The sequence below is a fragment of the Dysidea avara genome, chromosome 12, assembly GCF_963678975.1.
Source record: "Dysidea avara chromosome 12, odDysAvar1.4, whole genome shotgun sequence".
Lineage (NCBI taxonomy): Eukaryota > Metazoa > Porifera > Demospongiae > Dictyoceratida > Dysideidae > Dysidea > Dysidea avara.
Window position 1 is genome coordinate 15,769,412 of NC_089283.1, and position 21,704 is coordinate 15,791,115.

General features: G+C 37.0%; 1 protein-coding gene across 1 annotated transcript in view; it reads right to left on the minus strand.

Annotated features, from left to right (window-relative positions):
• LOC136241684 (uncharacterized) overlaps positions 1–21,704 on the minus strand; it is a 111,715-nt gene that overhangs the window by 14,519 nt on the left and 75,492 nt on the right. The window contains exons 6-14 of the mRNA XM_066032940.1: positions 18,765–19,025; positions 17,047–17,319; positions 12,457–12,750; positions 3,872–3,898; positions 1,269–1,334; positions 1,128–1,166; positions 816–875; positions 678–713; positions 515–623 (exon numbers count right to left, since the gene is read on the minus strand). Coding sequence (XP_065889012.1) covers positions 515–623; positions 678–713; positions 816–875; positions 1,128–1,166; positions 1,269–1,334; positions 3,872–3,898; positions 12,457–12,750; positions 17,047–17,319; positions 18,765–18,993 — 1,133 coding nt within the window. The 5' untranslated portion in view covers positions 18,994–19,025. The remainder of the gene's footprint in view (positions 1–514; positions 624–677; positions 714–815; positions 876–1,127; positions 1,167–1,268; positions 1,335–3,871; positions 3,899–12,456; positions 12,751–17,046; positions 17,320–18,764; positions 19,026–21,704) is intronic.

Genomic DNA, 21,704 nt, shown 5'->3' on the forward strand with positions numbered 1-21,704 from the left:
CATGACTGCGGATGACTTTTTTGTTTTTAAATTATCACAGTGGTATACAAGAGTTTTTTTGATAGCATTGCAGATAGTCACTGTAATGTTGAAACATGAACATAAGGAGAAAACTTTTTTTTTGTCCTGAAACACAGGAGGTTTGCAAGTTATGTACAAGTGCTTACTTGATAAAATAATTTTTAGTGAATGGAAAATATACAAGTATACTTATGATTTTATAGGGATACTTAAACAAGGTTTCAGTACTAACTTGTAGATTTTCATTTAACAGCAAACTAAACTGCTTAGTAAGATTAAAGATAAAAGTTTTTTCATTGTGAATAAATTAGACTTCAAAATACAGGGTTCTTCATAATTTAGGCTATGTAGTCATGCCCAAGTGAAGTGAGGGTGTCATTTCAAAATCTTACTATTACGTATAATCAGAGAGAAATAGTGCAACCTCAATTTGTGTTACAGTACATACAAAGCGTTCATAGTAAAACATAAATACTTAACACAAAGTACGTACCTTCTCCATCTATACACAGCAACTCCAAGGAAAATAAGAATAATTACAAAACATAATATGATGAAAGCAGCAATAGATAAGATTATAATGATTGTTGGTGTGGAGGAGCCTGTAATGAGAACAAGAGTGACACGTCTGTTATTAGTTACATGTTAATACCTACTTGTGTTAGATGGTGGATCACTTGGAGTAGTAGAGGCTGCAACAAAATGTACTCAAAAGTATATATACAAACAATATCCATATACTTTATTGCACTACACAATGTACCCACTATGTACCACTAAATAAATTTACATACCTGTAGTTGGTGGAATCACTGTAGGTGTACCAGTAGCAGTAGTGTCAAGAGTAGTGGAAGCTATATACAAAAGTATGAGTAAATATAATAGCTACTTCATTAACCATCCTTATCAGACTCAAGTGGGAGCTTCACCCCCATCTCTCCCTCTGCCAACCCTAACGTTTGTGTAATGTAATTTACTGTATGTTATGTGCATAAAGTTTTGCATTGGTAGTTGTATTTGCAACTACCAATGCAACTACCCTTGTTCTCCCTCTGTAATGAGAACAAGAGTGACACGTCTGTTATTAGTTACATGTTAATACCTACTTGTGTTAGATGGTGGATCACTTGGAGTAGGAGTAGAGGCTGCAACAAAATGTACTCAAAAGTATATATACAAACAATATCCATATACTTTATTGCACTACACAATGTACCCACTATGTACCACTAATTAAATTTACATACCTGCAGTTGCTGTTGATAGAACCACTGCAGATGCACTAGTAGTAGTAGTGTCAAGAGTAGTGGAAGCTATATACAAAAGTATGAGTAAATATAATAGCTACTTCATTAACCATCCTTATCAGACTCAAGTGGGAGCTTCGCCCCCCGGTCTCTCCCTCTGCCAACCCTAATGTTTGTGTAATGTAATCTACTGTATGTTATGTGCATAAGGTTTTGCATTGGTAGTTGTATTTGCACACCATGACTTTTTTTCTGGATTTTGAACATAATAAAGCACTGTTAAGCAGTACATAATATGGTTAATTGGTGGAAGCATGCAGTATCTTCAACAGATTCTTCTCGCTGGCAATAAATCTTATTGCTTTGTGTAAGGATGATGAACTGGACATTTCACATGTACTATAAAATGGTGCGTTGTGCAGCTGAGGAAAGCCAGTACAGCAAATGATGTTAATGTCAGTGTTTTTTCACTGAGCAGTGCACGCATATATGATTGTGTGAAAACTTAACATTAGGCTTGTGCCAATTGTATATACGTTCCATGAAAATAGTTTATTATACTTTTGACCAATGTTCAAAAATCAAACCTCATGTTTGTGAGAGCTAATTTTTATCAGTATTGTCTGACTACTAGAGTAAGTGACTTCCCTACCAAAGCATTTATATACAACTTCTGCAAAGTGTTGAAAAGTGTATGTAAATAATTGGACAAGAAACTGTAATATTACACGTATATTACATGAATTGCTGTAATAAAGTCTACTTTTGCTTTCTTTGAGTGAACATGTTATAATTAAAATCTTAAAAACCATCCCTATTAGTATATAGCAGGAGCAAAAAATTGCAAAAGAGACAAACTCTAATTTGAAGGTTAAAATGTTGACGAGTGCATTATTTGAAGTACGGGTGGATTTCAACTAGCCGAATGGAAGTCTGTGTCACTAATCATGAGGACTGCACATGCTTGACTTACTGATGGAATAAACTCCACGTCTATGCACTGGAGAGAAGACTGGGGTCTGCAGAAGTCTTGAGTGGAGCAAATTTTAATTAATCACTGGCTTGATTGCATCTCTGCTAGAATGGCAGCAGACAGCTTCAATTCCAACCAAAGCAATGACAAACGTTTACCTACTAATACTGCTGAGCTGAATGCATGAACAAACATGCATACATAGCTATGCCTCAGAATATTGGATGATGTAAAGGCAAGTTACTTTTAATTGAGGCAAATTACAGCAGGTCTATAAGAATTTAGTTTCAAAGAGAAGCATCTCTTCAAAATATCCAGTAACAAAAACATTTGAATATAACCTGCTATAGAGTATGCTGGTATAATGTTTGATGCTTCCGCTAGCCTATTATGTTCCAATGCAAATTATGCTGACACAAGCTTGACTGATAACATTGTATTCATTCTCGGCAATCACGTTTGATTTTCTTGTGTTTGAAAAACCACAGCCTTTCAGAGCATGACTTTTAGGAATAGAAATAAACTCACATGGAGTTGTGAATCAGTTTTATGAATCTTTTGGGTTTATATAATGCTAAACCATCATAACAACAACACCAAAAGAACTCTAGTAAAGTAGTCAATAAGAAATTAGATACTCTAATAGAGCAGTCAGCTATTCTAATATACTATTCAGCTTTGATGAGTGATATTAATCTTACATGAAACCTTTTCTCATCATGACAAAAAATCTCTACAGTGTAATTCAATCCATTACGTATCTTTTTAATAAAATAGTTTGAAGTTTTGTCTTACAAACTTGTGTCGGTATTTCAGTCAAAATTACTTATTATACACCTTGTAGCTATATGTACAAAATGAAATGTAAAGCTAAAAACAGCTCAATTGTACAAAAATGGATACAGCATTTGAAAAGACAGGTATTTTAATAAGTTGCTAAATCAAAATATGGTAGAGCTATAAAATGGTTGTTAAGTAATCACATAATACCTTGCATTAATACAGAATCATCTAATCTACTTCTCGTACCTATTTCTGCACAACACAGAGACAGTTTATTGAAATTGCGCACTGTGATTCACTTACAATTTTCATATTAAAAATTTAGTTTCATAACATTTACGTGAATGACAGCTCTATTAGAGTAGTTCCATCTTGTATAAAAATGTTTTGTGTAAGAAATGTTTGTGCAAGTTTTTATATACAAATATTATTTTACAATGAAAAAAAATGTACAACTATGCACCGAGTATTGTAATCTATAGTCGGTACGCATTCACCTGAGCCCCCACTAAATATAGTAATATCAAAGAGATGAACATGTGTACACTCCCAATGGTTTTGTGCAGAAACAAGCATGTTTTCATGCTATAAACAAGTTTGCGCACCTGAATTGTCAATACTAAATGTATGGGATATTTTTAAAGCCTCATAACTCACTTGTTCTTGCCCATATCAAAGCACTTTTCATTAACAGTTCCAGTGTTTCAAGGGCTTCACAGTGCTACTAAATGTTTGAGCAGCTGGCCCTTGTAACAAGAGTTATTAACAAGAAATGAGGGCTCAGGTGAACGCGAATAGACTATAATAAATATTAACACATACAGACTTATATATTTCAAAAACATACCTGATTCAGGAGCTGGAGGGCCTTCAACTACATGTGTATAGAACATGTTAGTAATGGGAGAAATGAACCATAATAGTGAAATCAAGTATTTTTTATTATACAATGCAACAAGACATACAGTTATGGGCACCAACGTCTCACCACAACTGCAAAATTTATTGCCATCCAGAGTTGAAAAAATCTCCATTTTTCATTGCAAGTACTGTAATTTTAAAGTGGTATCACTATACAGCATATGGGGTGGGCATATATACCACTTTGAAACCTCAAATCAAAAGAAACTTAAAAGGAAAAATTAGGAATTTTAAGTAGGATTAGAGATAAAAAAAGTAGTAAAGCAATTAAGGGAATAGCTAAAAAGTAGTGGAATAAGTTACATTGCCTATACCTTCAGATGTAGTAAATAACTGGACATTTAATCTCTAAATTAGCCACAGTTATAGACTGAAGTATTAAATGTCTATTAGTACGTATATCTGCAGCCTATCTTGTTTTGAATTCATTACATTTCAGCTATTCCCTTGTTTCATGGCTTTTTTCTTTGATCCCTAATCCAACTTAAAATTCCTAAATTTTCCTTCTACTTGCGCATGCTTGTTTTCTTTTTATAACATAATTATGACTACTGCACCCATGAATACTACATCAAAAGAAAGAATGGCACTAGGCATATATATCATAGAAATTAAATGTGTGCCTCAACAAACAATTACTGATACAGAAATGTTATGTAGCCATTACGCTTTGTTTTCAGCTATTTTCTACTTATTACACAGTATTACAAACCAAGAATAACATGAAAAGTGACCCTGTAATCAGGTCAGTTGCCATGGAAAATACAGGCAATAAGTGTGATAGCCAGCTATATCACATTATCATGAACCAACACCTTGCATTGTCAGTGAAAATAACTGGGACCGAAAGCTGAATTTAAGAGCTATTGTGTTGGATGGTGTGCAAGCTTGAAGGAAGGTCCTTGGTAAGGACCTGGCTTGGGGATATAAATGGTACACCCGTGGGTGGCCTGTTACAGTTTGTTGCTGCATATCAACCACTGTGGAGCCAGTACAACCCTGTAAACTTGTGTCTGGACTTCAATATGGTCTTTAGCAATTTCATCTCAAAACTGTTTGCAAAGGTTTCTAATAATTGCAAACCAATGTTTGTGAATAATTTTGACTCATAGCAGTTTAAAAATTTTGCCATGCCCACACAAAGTAGGACAAAGGGAAGCTCATGATGCATGTATGGTATGTATTTACAGCGGTTGGATAAAAGGCACGTTTCAAGGCAAAGCAACATTAAACAGTGAAGAAATCAAGCCTGTGGCCTTATCCATTGTTGAGTTATGCTTGTCTGAAGGCATCAGTTATATAGTTAGTCAGTCAAAATAAAATTCTGTTAAAAAGGTGATCCCTAATATACAGTACTAGCTACCATACTGTGTGATATGGAGAGTGATACATTTTGTGTAACATATGATAACATGATGATGATGTTATATACTCAACCCACACAATCTATCTATCTACTAGTATAAATACAACCACACCATTTTCTAAATCAGGTGAAGCATACCTCTGGACACAAGTGCTTTTGTGATACTGAGGTAGTACAAACCACTTGTTTCCCTATGATTCTTAATATTGAGCCCCTCAAGGTTTTACATTGTGGGTTTGAGTTTGAGTTCAGAATAGACTCTAACATATTGGTACAGGTAGGCTAGGTGTTCTCTTGAAGAAAACGAATTTTATAGCTTAGTATAGTGTAGCTAAGCAACTAGACATCACTCATGATGTTGGAATTGTTTGTCCTTACTCATCACAATTCAACCATGTAACAAGATGGCCCAAGAATAGTAACTATAGTACTTACTTAATATACAGCGGAAATAACCTACTTATAGGCATCGGAAAGATGGCTAGATATGATATCACTAACACCCTAGGTATCCTTAACGGAGTTAGCTAGATGGCTAGAGATTGTGTCACCAAAAACCAGCAAAACCCACAATTGCTTCTTCAGAGTAGTGCTGAGTAAGGGATATCTACCATATGAATGATGTTTTGTGAGTAATGTAGGTCACGCTTTTAACCCACCATTGATATGTATATATATATATAACAAATGAGATAAATGTAGATTTGTCTTTTCACCTAATAGGTGAGTACACTTGAGTGGTATAATGACCACGGTATAATTAACTACAGCACAATTAAAAATAATTAATTTTAAAAAGAGGTAGGGTAAAAAATTAATTGTGAAACAATAGATTATCATAACTATGTGACAGGCTCATGAAAATGGAACTCAGAAGAACAGTAGTGGACAAACAAGTTCATCACTGTAAATTCAGAGGTATGAAGTTCTTACTAATGATATGCTTCCTCAGTATGATGATCACACTTCTGAAGTATGTGAATCATTCTAAGTGACCACAGATAGCATACCACTAGTATAAACTTCATACTTCTGAATTTACAGTGATAGCGTAACTCACCGGTTATCGACCAGTTAACGTTTCTCACGTCATAAATCAGCCATACAACGTCGTAGAACAGTGAAAATTTCAACACAACTAGATAAAGTAACGCCTAATACATCTGCTAAATATCATTCCCACAATTAAAACTACGCAAATACAGTGGTGATTATAGCTAAGGGCGTACGTTCATCTATTATCGACCGTCTCTATCTATTATCGACTTACGTGTATATTCCAATTAGCTATTATCGACTTTTTCCAAGAAACTGGTAATAGATCGCTATGAATTTCATGAAGCAATACAACTATGCAAACAGTCTAACCACTATTACGAGAAGGGTCTACACCTAAAAAATGAATCCATTTGAACCTATAGTTCAAGAGTTATGCACACACAAATTAGCTAAATTTATATTTACAGATTCCACATATATACAAGTCATTGTTAACTTGTAAGCACTGGCTGTGCATCCACTTCTTGCACCGTTCATTAGTACACTCAACCCACTCCCTCATCAGCTTCCCAGCACTTGACAAATCATCCTGGTATAACCCAAAGCATACGGCACATTCATTACTAGAAATTTCTTTGTCTTGTACACCATATTGATCTTCGTCTTCTACTTCTGAGTCAGAAGATAGCTCAGCTACCACTGGTGCCTTCTGTGTCTTGTTTGCAGACCTCTTGTGTTTCTGTCCTCTTTGCTTTGCTCTCTCTTCATCCTTCTTTCTTCTCGATTCAACTTTTCTTTTCTTTTCTTCTTCTTTCTCTTGTCGTTTTCTATCTCGCTCCTCTTTTCTCTTTGCTTTCTGTTCCTCTTCTTCCTTTTTCTTCTTTTCCTTTTCAATTAGAAGTGCTAAAGACTCAGCACTTGTGAGCACTCTAGCAGTTGATTTAGATTTGGTGGATGCTTTTGATACTACTCTTCTTTCACCCAAAATTTCCCGAAGCTCTGACACAAACACTCTGGTATTTGCTAGACTAGCTGAAAGACTGTACGTAGGCTGTTCTGGTGATGGCACTACATTTTCCTTGTCTACTGTACTGTCCATAGGCTGTTCTGGTGATGGCACTTCATTTTCCTTGTCTACTGTACTGTCATCTTCGGTACTAGTATTACAGTTCAGTGGTTCAACTTGCTCCCCATTTACCTATGTCTCTATGGTGGTGCTCGATGGCAAATTCTCTGGAAGGTCATCTGGATGTTGTTGCTGTAGCCATGACACATACATTTGATCGTCATAAATGTTGTAGCCATTATCATACCTTCTTTGAAACAATTCAATTTGCTCCTCACTATATGAAACAGGTGATAGTCCCGGACCACTTTCTTCTAGATTGTGTTCACTAAACCCATCTTGTGAAACACTTGAACGTTCATTGGGCTGTGTCACTGCTGGCATCATTACTGGTGTTGCTTCTGGTATCTTATTAGATATTGAAGAATTATCATATGGCTTGATGGCAGTGGAATTGAATGGATAAACACCCACCTTTCGAAATCCGGATACAATTGTATGTGGTTGTATAGACAAAAACCAAGCCTTGTTGAAAAGTGATGAGAACTGAAATCTGGTGACCACTTTACCAGGGTTGTCGGCCATGTACTCATGACAAACTCTAGACCAATGCTTTTTTAAAGGGCCAAAAAAGCTCACATCAAGAGGCTGAGCGACATGAGTGGTATGGGGTGGCAAGCAAAAAAGAATAATTTCATTTTCAGCTGCAAACTTTATAGCCTCCAAAGTAAAATGGGAGGAATGGCCATCTAAAAGTAACAACACAGGTCAAGAAGGTGGAATACTTTTTGTGAACTGTTTACTCAGCCACTCAAAAAACAGCTCGTGGTCTGTCCACCCTTGGGGTGACATTGCGTATTTTGTATCTGGTACCTCACCTCTAGTCCATTCATAGTTCAAGCGTTCCCCCTTAAAAATCACCATTGGTGGTATCATAGTGCCTACAGCATTTGCACAGGCTAAGATTGTTATTTGTGCCTTGTTCCCCGAAGATGGTCCATGAACTTTTTTGATCCCTTTAAGTGCAACACGTTTCAGCTGCTTATGGTCAAGTGGCATGCCCGACTCATCCATATTATAGATGTAACTGGGTTTATCTATCAAGCCATTCACCTCCAAGGTATTCCTTAGCAATACAAAATAGTGGTCTAGCGCTGACTGGCTTACTGCATTGAACCTGCAATGTGATAGTGGATCTGAGGTTCGTAGGGACAATTCGGAATGTCTTTTCATAAATTTATACCACCATCCTTCTCCATTAAATTTTATCATTTGCAAACCCTCTTTTGCTCTTTTCTTCTCCACCAACCTCTTCACACAGTCTATTACTTCCCTCTTTGTTTTTCCATTCCCCATTTTGCAGCACTCTACTAGGAAATCAACCAATTCTTGGTTTTCCTCTGGTGTTAGGAAGCCTGGTGGACCAGGCTTCGCTCCATGCTTCACTCGTCCAGAAATTCTGTCCTTTAGTGTAGTTCGTGGCACGTCAAATTGTTCTGCAGCTTTATTCACCCCCATCTCCTTTGAAATAACCGCGTTTATTGCTCTAGTTATAGATTCAGGGTCCCACAGTTTGCGGCGTTTAACAGCGCCAAGATGCTGTACTTCCGATATTATATTTCTTGTCTTCCACCCTTTCTTAGCGGTAGATGTTCGCTTCCATTTAGGCATTGGATTATGCCAGACCAGACAGTAACAAAGGTCTCAAAGTTGGTCTCTAGATAACCTTCCCGTATAATTGCGTATTTATTCGTATACTGACTGGTCGATAATAGGTGTGGTATCCTGGTCGATAATAGGTAGTGGTCGATAACCTATGAGTTACGCTAATTAGTAGGATTACAAACCCTTGGCATTAAGAAGTGTTATATCCCTACTGTGCTCAAGATACCATAATGAAAATGCACAGTAGGGATATAACACTTTATTTTTTTACTGTGATTTAATATCGTGCACTACTCCAGCTTGTTTCAGTACTTTTTATCAATGTGCTATGGTTCCTACTCTAGTTAACTTTTTGTAAAATAAAATTATTATAACTGGTGAACCCATGCATACTGCATCAAAAGAATGAAATGGCATTGCACACCCCAGCTATCTTTTATTATCTTAAAAGTGAGGTATCCATTATTATTATTAGTACTTTACAGTGACCAGCACTGAGGGTCTGACAGCAAAATGTGCAGCAGCCTTTGGATTACCTAACCTAACAAGAACTGGAGACTTTAAATAATTACTTAACCTAACTAACAATAAGGTGAAACAGAAAAGGACCAAAGAAAGGAAAAAAAACCCTCCTACCCCAGGATTCGAACTGCAGGCGACCCAATGTCTAGTCGAGCGCCACACTCAGTCAGCTATGTTCAACCTGTTACTTTATAGTTGTAACATGGGCACGAGTGATCTGCCTGATATGTCTACCTTCAGCCCAAGGGCCACAGGCCCGAGGGCTGAAGGTAGACATATCAGGCAGACCACAAGTGCCCATGTTACAACTACTATGTAACACTTCTTAGCTAGCTGCTAAGAGTTAACCGCTGTAGCAGCAATTTTATTTAAATGAGAGATCTTGACTTTCGATTGTGACATTAAACATGTACGTTCAGGCTACGTTGCTGTACCACCTGTAGTTGTGGTATTTTGACACCTTTTTGGAATGTGATGAGTCGGCAACTGCTTGGAAGTTGTAAGCAAGTCTCTCATTGCTTGTCCTCCGAAGTCTTTCGTTCCCAAATTACCGAAGTGCATAAAGCTGATGGGGGCCAATACACACCGCGTAGCATATATTTGCTGCTGTCAGGAGTGCAGCGACATATAAGAAAGATGCGACCTACTAAGGAGATCTATTTTTTGCAAGATATTGTATTTCGTCCTCTAAGAAATGTGTGTGATGCAGTGTACAAACGGCTGCACAGCAAAGGTATTGGAGTGGACACAAAAGCTACTCCACTGTTATCAAAGAACGAAGAAGATATACTTTGGGAAAGGGGAATTCTTAGTTTGGATAATCCCACAGGTCTGTTCAATGCAGTGTTTTTTTATAATAGCAAAAACTTTTGCCTAAGAGGTGGAGCAGAGCATAGGAATTTAAGGGTGTCTCAACTTTCCAGAGAAACTAATATTATAGATGGCAAAGAAGTTTCGTGCTATGTGTACACTGAATATGGGTCCAAGAATAACCAAGGAGGGCTTGCGTCCCTTAACCAAAGAAAAATACTGTTAAACAGTACGAAACTGATTCAGAGCGATGCCATGTAAAGATATTGGACAAGTATTTGGAAGTATTGCGTCGTGACACAGCACTGGAGAATGATGCATTTTATTAGCAACCAAATAGTGAGTTTTCCAGTGGGTCATCTGTGCCCTGGTTTAAGAAAACACCAGTTGGAAAAATACCCTAGCTGTGATGATTAAAAAATGTGTGAGCGTGCTGGTATTAGTGGTGGATATACCAATCACAGTCTTCGGACATTCGAAACCACTACTTTGTTTCATGCTAATGTTCCTGAGAAGCTCATTCAACAAAGAACTGGTCACCGATCACTAGAAGCTCTTCGTCAATACGAACGTACTTCTGAGTCTCAGCTGTTAGATATCTCAAATGTCATGACTCATGGTGGTAAACTACCTAGTACCAATGTCAAGAAAGATGCAAGTAGTGCAAACAAACCTTCTACCAAACTAGGTGTTCCACAACTGCCAGTGCCAAAGAATGACAGTGTGACGCTTTTATTGAGCAATTGTACTTTTACTGGATGTTCAGTTACTTTGTCTGGGCAAGCAATGAATCAAGCTCCACAGAAGACTATTGATGAGCAGAAAATCTTTAAAGAGACACTTAAAGATATCAACATTAATGATGTCTTTGACGATTAAAGATTGACAGTAGTTGCTTTAAAACAATAACATTTGATTTAGGATAATTGTATGATTTCATTAAAAACAAATTAATCCCACAATTACAATTTTTAGTCAATGATATGGTTTTAAGTACAATTGGTTACTACTAACATAGTAAAGTGTATTATCTGTGGTGAGGGCATTATTTGTATAATGCCCTGTGGTCAGGGCCTGGCTGCAGGGTAATATCAAATATGTACACTGCAAAATTCCTTTGATCTGCCCACTCAAAATGTTACATACAGCATTATGCTTCATTGTCAGCTATGTTCAACCTGTTACACAGCATTACGAATCAAGAGCTCTTCGAAAGGCACCTCTGCAATCAAAGTAGTCCCTATGAAAATGCAGACAATTTCCGTTACGAAGGGAAGCCATTATGTGCTACTGCCAAATCAACACCCTTCGCTGTCAACAAAGATGAATGGGACACAAAGGAGGATATTGGTAAGTCCATGAAAATGCATTGTATGTACTGCGGCATGCCAAAAGGCACATGTCCGGCTGAAGCGATGTCAAACAGTGAAAAAATCAAGCTCTTAGCCTTAGCTGTTATCAAGGTACGCTTGTCTGAAGGCATCAGCCAGTCAGTTATATACTCAGTCAGTCAGTCAGTAGATATTTAATATTTTAAAAATTCCATAGCAACTTGTTGAAATCATTTTGGGTCGATTTGAAGGTCGATCTGAAGGCTTGTTTGGACTTAGTTTTACTGACATAACCAATACTGCTTCTTCATTGTCAGGGAAAAGTGAGACTGGTTTTTGGGTGCTTTTTTTCATGTGAAACCTTTGTGGTCCCTACTACCCAGTACCATCGTACTACTATATGATACTATTTTACTGTATGATAATCATTATTGATTAACATTTAGGACTTAAAGGGAACCAAGCATAATTATAATTGAAAACAGTATCCATGAAATCACAAATCTAGTTAACTTTGACATTCAAATCTTTCAGTGGCTGGGTGCTGCACTCCTAGACTTACCAAATTTGGAAACCACCCTGGATATACCCCTGCTTGATGCTAAATAGACTTTGCGGAATTTTAGTATTCATGCTAAAAACATACAGCAAAGTACATAGAAGGGTGTGGCTTTTGCTGAGTAACAATTTTGCAAAAATGAAAAACAATGCATATGCCAATGCAATCATTACAAATATAACAGTAAACTTACTAGACTTCACCACTAATGTTGCTACTTCAGCAACGGTATCAAATATGTTTAATGCAATACAGGAATAAGTTCCAAAGTCATCTTCTGTTACATCAAACAGATCTACTTCACTCGTAACATTTTCACTGGCTTTGTTATTTCTGATGCTGGTGAGTGGAGTAACTTCATTGTCATTATTTGTAAATGTCCACAAAATAGTTGGTGGAGGAATACCACTAGCTGAACAATTAAAATTAGCATCTGTTCCCTGCAGTTTTGATATGGAGTGAGGTCCTTGTAATATCTTTGGAATCACTAGTCAACAATAATGTATGTTAGATGCTGTATATAGCTACATAATATAAAGGTTCGGTATTATATTAAGTAGCATCAAGAAAAGTCACATGTGACTAGTTGTTCAAAAATCACTATGTTTCAAAAGTTTTATATTTTATTGAAATACACTGGATAAAATGTGACTGGGCCTACGAAAATAAGGCATGTGGTAACCAACTACACTCTGTCACACAACAGGGCATACCTCAGTACAGGAATAGAATATTTGCACTCTGCAACTTTAAGTATATATGAAGCACTTTGATTGTTTAATACATGCTGAAATTTTCAAGGCCATAGCATGATGGTACAAAAAGTTATGAGTGATGGAAACATTTAAAAGTAGACAAATTTTATATGCCCACATGCCCTATTTTGGAAGGGTCAGATCCTACACAAAATGATATCATGTGAATTTTTTTTCATCAGTGTACATACAGAAAAAGAAGTGTCAAGTTGATGAAGCTCCTATGTGTAACATTTTCCTCATAAGAAACACCGATATGCTGGCAGCACACTGTTTTTTTACTTGTGTACAACAAACGTGCACACAATAATTATATTGATGGCACAGCAATTACATAAAATCCTTCATTAGTAGAGAGGTTCTAAAAGTGATCAAAACATTCTAATAGAGCAGCCACTTAGCATTAAAATACTCTAATAGAGCAGTCAAGAATGTTTCATCCCAAATAGAACAGTTGCATGCAAGAGAAAGTATTTAATTCATCTTTTAATAATTTTTGCACAACTACTGGATGCTGTGGTTAGGTTGTACAAAAACTATTGGGAAATAGACAACCACAGACACAATCTATTGGTACCTAGAATCTAAAGGAGATATCCAAGTATTTTAAGCTAACATTTCTAACTTCATCTTTTGTCCTATTACAGTGGATAGCTGCAAAACAACAGAGAAATCAATGTAGTTTCTTTCCATGTACTGAAAATTGGAACATACTGTATACTTTGTAAGTAACGGAAGTTTTACTGTAGGTTATTATCATTTCCCAATGACTTCAATGTACTTATGGTCATCCAGTAGTTGCACAACGAGCAATTAAAACTGATTGCATTCCTAAGGCCTTACATGCAGCTGGACTATTACCATTTGACATGGTAGACATTAATGCACAAGGACAGCTAATACCAAGTAGTGCTACAACTAGAGTACACAGCTAGCTAAGTTGTCTGCACTGAAAGCTAGCTACTCCATTAAAACCATTAACACTGAAAATCAACTATTAAACTTTACAATGTATTCTGATAAACATTACAGTTCCTGCAGTGTGGAATGTTATACCTGCGGTCTCAGGATAAAAATTACATACTGTATGGGACAGCTGCAGCATGCTTGTCAAGTTGGTGCTCTATAAAGGAGGCTAAGGGCACTTTGAACAGTCATTGAGCCTCCTAATGAAGCCACTTCAGCCTGATGAGCTAGCAAATTACTGCATGCTATCATGTGGCCTTTACCCTGAGGCTGTAAGTACAACTTACCACATCTAAATACAGTCTAGGCAATGTCAGGTAACTATATAGCTAGAATACTTTGTAAAATGTTTTTGGTTTCAAGGGAGTAGCTAGCTTTCACTGTTGACAACCTATATAATTAATCTATAGTCCATCAAGTAAACATAGACTTTCATCACCTTTCAATGCAGGTCCCTATAATTATGGAATAATTAACAAAACATCCTTGACTGTTCTATTAGAGTATTTTAATGCAGGTAACTGCTCCATTAGAGTGTTTAAATTATTTTAGCAGAAGGATTCAACAAAGAATTTTGCTGCAAAATCCACCCTGAATACTGATGATAACTTGTATCAGGAATTTTTCTGTTGGTCATTCTCATTCCAATTTTCCATTCCTGCTTTCCTGTTACCCACATTTTATAGCCAACATTGTTTGCAGAGGAAGTGAAGCATTCATAAGTGTTTGGTGTTTAATTGTTTGTAATAAACACTTCTTTATTATCATAATTAAACACCTTACTGGACTGTATGGTAGCTATTGCAAACAGTTCTAGCAAACTTTTTGAAGCATGGCTTCACTGGGATATAGCATAATTTCGAATTGAACATTATCCTACACTACTATTAATATGGTTTTGTGCCATTACAAGTACTATGTACATACAGCATGGATCCCTACTTCTGACTTTAACAATACTTCAATACAGCACTTGGCAATACTGATGTCATAATAATTATTATAGCAACAGAATTTGGAAAATCTCTTGCATGGGAGCATTGCTGATTCACAGAAAGTAGTGTAACTCACCAGCCCTGGCAACTACAGATTAAGAATTTTCACCAGTGATGGAACTCTTTATGACCTTATAGATTATGAATCCAGTAACATAGTTACTCATCATTTTAGATCAAAAGTGTTGCTGTATCACAAGTCCTCAAAAGGTGGGTGTGGTGGGGTGGGCAACAGATATAGACTTCAAAATGGATAAGGGTGGTAATCGAAGGCACCATACCACAAAACAGTCTGTCAGTGGTAGTTCATTGGGGGAAATCTCACCAGACACAAGTGGAGTGGTCATGCAGCACCAGAAAACTGTATAGATCCAAAGAGTAGAAGACAAGTTTAGTGTGGAAATTGTTAGTCTGATAGTTAGAAGAATTATTAGTTTGATAGTGCAGTATCTTTTTCTGGTGGTTATCTCATCATAAGCGTTTGCGCCATATGATTGATTTCACAAAATTCAGTTGCATAAAGGATAAGATTGATCTCATATGAGCTCACATGATCCAGAGAGAAGGCTGAAGATATGCATTTGTTACTCTGACATTCCTGAGGACCAGCAAATGTTTAATGGAGGTTTATGAGATACCAAGCAAGTTGGGAGTTGTCATATGATTGAAGACTGATGGTTGCATGTGATTGAAAATCACCCTGTGCATTTTTGACTCACAAAAAAATAAGGTTTGCAACTCATTAGCCCTGGAAGTCACACATACAGAATCTATAGAGCTGTCATGACTTTCAAGAGTATCTAGTGGCCAAGAAAATCTTTTTAGAGTTTCGACACTTTTGATCATGAGTCAGGAATGGATCCAAGGCGGTTCACAGTGAGCAAGCGCACCCTCCACATTTAAATGACTCTGGACACAAAGGGAATGTACCTACTCCCCACCAGTACCCATCCTCAAGCCTGATATTTCATGAAGATCAAGATACTCTAATAGAACAGTCACTACATACAATGTAAATATGTGACTGGATTTGACAAAACCAGGCTTCCACACATATCCATTTCTTCAACTGTAACCGCTTGTAACTTGACCTCTCAGTAGGCTATTGACCTACAATTTTGACAAAAGTCTTTCACTGCATTGAATAATAACAGGTCAAACTTTGAAAGTGATAGCTTACTCCTATACTGAGTTATGGTCCCACAAATTTGGATGTGTGTGGAAGCCTGGTTTTGTCAAATCCAGTCACATATAGAGAATCCTCCAAGTGTTCCCAGTAGGTTAAATGTGCCCATGGCATATGCATGGTGCTGAAAATGCTAATTTTACACTAAACCCTTTGGATATTAGCACAACACACTTTAGTGTCATACACACCGTACTCTACTTATGAAAATCACCACTGAATGTGAAATGTGAAATATTTGAACTACCAATAACCACCCTTACACTGCACTCATAGACCAATCAGAAAGTATGGTTTACTATAGTACAATTTAGATATTTGTATACAAAAACTACATTGTACAAAATTTTCAGTGTAAACATCTAGCTTCTGTGGAGCATGCACAATCCCCCAGGCCCACCACTCATACGTACCTACTGCCATGGTGCATTCCCTCTTTCCAAACCTTGGGATTTGCCCTTGTAGGTGTTTTTGTATCATTTATTTAGTCAACAAAAGGGTGGGGGGGTGGTGGTGGTGGTGGTGGTGTGGGCAACAGATATTGACTTCAAAATGGAAGTAATTGAGGCACCAGGCCACAAAACAGTCTTTCAGAGGCAGTTCATGAGGTGACGTCTTACAAAAGAGATGCACTCATCTCTCTGCTCACCTGTCCTGAGTGTTTGACCTCTCTCCAGAATTCACAGAGATGTAGACCTCTCTGGCATGGTTATACAGAAAGCCATCTGCCAAAAGCAGAATAGTTGAAGGTACGGGAATTGATAGCCTGATAGTACAACATCTTCCTGCTAGTGTTATCTATTTTATGCTTTTGTGCTCATGTGGTTGATTTTGCAAAATATAGTCACATATACTGTCAACAAAAGACACCAACAACTTACTTCCCAGAACTGCTGTTCTACTGTCAATACCAAACTCGTTAACAGCAGTACAAGTGTAGTTCATAAAATCATCTCTTTGCAAAACTGATAACGTTAAATTTGACTGTATTGTAATATTACCAAGAATCTTATTCGAAGTGGCTGCAATACTGTCATTACTATCACTACTCCATGTTATGTTAGGTAGTGGTATACCAGTAGCAGTACAAGTGAATGTCACACTACCTTCTAATGTGTCTACAATGTTGACAGGAGCTTCTGTGATAGTTGGACCTACAATGTACACTTTATAACATATGTAGTTATTTCAGTATTGTACACATTGTTAACAATTCTATAATGCATTTTAGCACTAGCCTTTGGATATAAACCATTTTTGTGAGTATTATACTGTATTTGCGACTGGATTTAATAAAACCAGGCTTCCACACACATCCAGATTTGTGACTTTAAAGGACTATAACTCAATGTAAGTGTATCCTATATCACTTTCAAATTTTGACCTGTTATCGCATATTGCAATGAAAGAATTGTGTAAAATTTTTAGGCCAATAGCAAATGCTACAAGCAAAGAATTGGATTTGTACAGAGGATTGGATTTGTCAAGATTCACATTTTACTACTGTGCACTTAATGATAGATATACAAATACATAGCGTATACCTTCGTATAAAAGCTGCATTTAAATACATTCCTGCATGCTTTGATTACAAGTTAGAAGGCTTCCAGCACAATTGGAAAATAAACACCTCATCTTAATAGAAGCTCGGGCTATTAATAGAGTTTACTGTTAGTGGTTTTAATACTTTCCCATGCTGTTATTTCAAACTTATTAACATTAAGTTCAGAGCCATCTGAGGGATGAAGGTGCTGTGAGTGATTGTGTCAGTAGTCTGTGCGAGTCCACTTGTATGCAGTTATGTACCAAACAATTGTTTTCCTATCCTATTAGGCCTTGACTACATGTAGTTAATACACTGTACAAAGGTCCTCTAAGCTTATCGTTATTATTTATTTGAATTATTTATTCATTTACAAGTGCTGAAGGTCTGTAGGACACCTGGTTCTATAGCCTGTATAAGATTTTAAATAAAGTGAGCTTGAAAAGGTGGAAAATCCATGGCTGGACCTAGGCAGCCTTGATCCTGCTGCCATCCAATTTGGTGTTCTGCCATTACTCAAATTCGATTAATCACTTGGCATCACTTAGACCTATAAATACCTAGTCTCACACTATTCATTTACAGGCCGGGTCAAAAATGCAGAAAGGAAATAAAATCCCAGGTTTTAATATACGTACCTGGAATCAATGTGGCTAGATGGATTAATAGTTTGTACCAATGTATGTATGTATATTGAATGTACACTTGCTTCATACAAGTTGTATCCACAATAGTATGTTGAGAAGGCCATTGGAGGCCATTGTGAGGTGCAACATTTGATGTACTGTAATGAACACAAACATGATCAAGGCAACAACAATTGGTATAATAATAGCAGCTAGAAAAGAATCTGCATAGAAAAGTATACAACTTGGAAATAAATGGTGCCTAGAGTATTTGAAGTATCTGAAGGAGTTGGAGTACCTGAAGGAGTTTGAGTACCTGTATCTGCAGTTAAAAACACATGTTTATAAAATTAACCTTAACATATTACATGATGCATGTTTATAAAACACAACAATAACACATGATGGATTGTATTAAGGCTATGCATACCTTCGATACTAATGAACACACTGTACTCATCAATTCCAAAGCTATTCTTAAGCACACATTGATACCATCCTTGGCTAGCATTAGTGAACGTCATAGTGTGTGTACCATTATTTATTGTACCAATCTTTGTCATATAAAACTCATCATTAATATACCATGTGAAGTTTGGTGGGGGTACAGCATAATAGTCAAATGATATGTTAAATGTTGACCCATTTTGTACACTCATGTTTGAAGGGGATGACAGGACTTCGCTGGGAACTACAGAGAGAAAAAAATTACACATAATTAGCACTGTATGTACCTATATAAATTCATGTATGTATAGTCCACATTTTATAATGACTATGTTACTGTAACTTGGTAATGGAGGTACTCCAGCTGAAAAATAGTTTATTAACTTATGCACATGCACACACACACACACACACACACACACACACACACACACACACACACACACACACACACACACACACACACACACACACATGTAGAATTGCATTTAAACTTCATATACAGAATGCATGGTAGTAATAAATAGGGGTTACAAGGGTTTAGAATTTTCTGCCCAATATCACCAAAAATCAACATTACTTTTCCTTCATGACAGCCTGGCAGTATTGGTGACTTCAGAGCCACCTCAAACACTCCCAACACATTCCTATTAACTCAATGTGATTAACAGACTGACTGACTGATGCCTAGAACTATGGTAATCTTAAGGGAATGATTTATTCACTGTTTTTGGTCACTTCAGCCCAAGACACACCTTTTTGTCTACTAGCAACAGCTACAATGGGTGTATCATGGAGGTACCTTTGTCTTCCTGGAGGCCATTGTGAGATGCAACATTTGATATACTGTAAACATGGAACATGTATTGCATGCGCGTATAGTGTACAGCATGCAATGTGATGTTTGTGTACATGTGTCACCCAGTCTGAGAAAACCGGTCTTATCGCCCATGTCAGCAGATTCAATTTTTCATCCAGGACACACAGCTACATGAATAAACTATCTAATTCCACATTTAAAATCAGCTAGACTTGTAGTCCAGTCATTTTATGGTTTGACCTTAAACTAATTGCAGCACAAATGGTTTCAACAGTTTCTAGCACAGAAAAATGTGCTCTATAACATATCAAAAGTCCCGGAAAATCCCATAAGGGGAAAGTGACCTTTTGCATGACCTTTTAAGCCATTTTTTAGCAAAAAAATAGGATTTGTGCTTCTATTTCAGCTGTACATTATCCAAACTATTTATATTTGGTATCAAATGATTGCTCTCACTATAAGGAGCAAGATGACACTTGTTTGGTATTCATAGCTTAATCTGTTCTAAAGTTATCATCATTTTACTGGACAAAACTAACATTATTTAGTCCCGCCCACGCACTTAATTAAATTTTGGTTTAAGCTATTTATTGCTTGTCTAATTATAGTTTTCCCATGGCAAGGGACTATTTTCATAACAGAGGGTCATAATGAAGACTAGAAGGTGCATATGTTACCATGGAAACCGAAAAATAGCATAGCTTTATATACAATTCGATTTTTTTCATTCTCCATTGTCATGAAGATGGATTTAATTCTTTACAACTCCAAACCTGACATTGTACAAGTTAAATTAGGTACATACACAATGACACACGTTAACCATGGCCGTGGTAGGGGAAAATCTATTCTCTTGTGTATATAAATGGTAAGTTTCGCTTTCATTCAGTGTTGGTATCTGTATCATCTTCTTCATGGATTGAGATATCTGAGTTGGTGCAGCCTGTTCCCTTGCAGTTGCCACAAACAGAAGAGCATTTCACCTTGTATTTCTTGCAAGTGCATCTCATGCTGCTGCAGTCAGTGTGGCAGTTACATCTAATCATTTTCAACAGCTTATCTGGAGCAGGCGATAGATCAGTTAGCACAGGCATCAGTTTTCCATCATAGTCTTTCTACCCCCATGCAGTTGGCTACATTTCACTGGCATCACCTTTCCACTCTTGTGTTTGGAATTATACACAAAAACTGTGATATTTAGCAGCAGCTGAAGTAGGTGGCAAAATTTATGGAAGAACAACTGTAGTGTTTCTAGCTACCTATTCACAAAAACGCTTGTAGTGGAGAGAGTTTAATCCTTCCTTTGGACTTCCACTGTATAAATCCACTAGTGCTTGCTCTCCTGCAGCCACGATGTCATTTGGTGTAGATGCTACTGCACTGAACACTTTGGCCTGCATTTGAAATTATTTACTCGACTTTTTTCCCAATGTCATATAGCTGTGGTGTTGTGCCACATCCAAGTATTGCATGCAGGAAGAGAATGTTGTATATAGCATATTTCAAAGCCAAGTTTCTCTTTGACAGCAGTTATGTTCCACACCCTGGGTTTCATAGTGGCTTTTTTTGGCTCTGGTTTGAAAAATGTGTTGTGTGATTCCAAGCAGGCATGATAACACAACAATACAAGAAGATTGGTGTCATCACCAACTAGCACAGTGTCTGCTACTCTGGCTAATTCTACTGCTTTTTTGTACAATCATCACATCAGCATCTCCTGAAGCATGGTATACTTTACAATTTCTTTCCAAGAAGCAGCTAAGCATATTAATGAACTGCTACTTGTTGGTGCTGTTCAATAAAAAGTACCCTTCTTCATGTTCAGCTTCGTATCTTTGGTGAATGACACAGCCACTCCGGAGTATCCTTTGGCCCTCCTCAGATGTATCATATCTTTTGTTGATGACTTCTCACATGTCGTTCACCAAAGATACGAAGCTGAACATGAAGAAGGGTACTTTTTTTGAACAGCACCAACAAGTAGCAGTCAATTAATATGCTTAGCTGCTTCTTGGAAAGAAATTGCAAAGTATACCATGCTTCGGGAGATGCTGATGTGATGATTGTCAAAAAGCAGTAGAATTAGTCAGAGTAGCAGACACT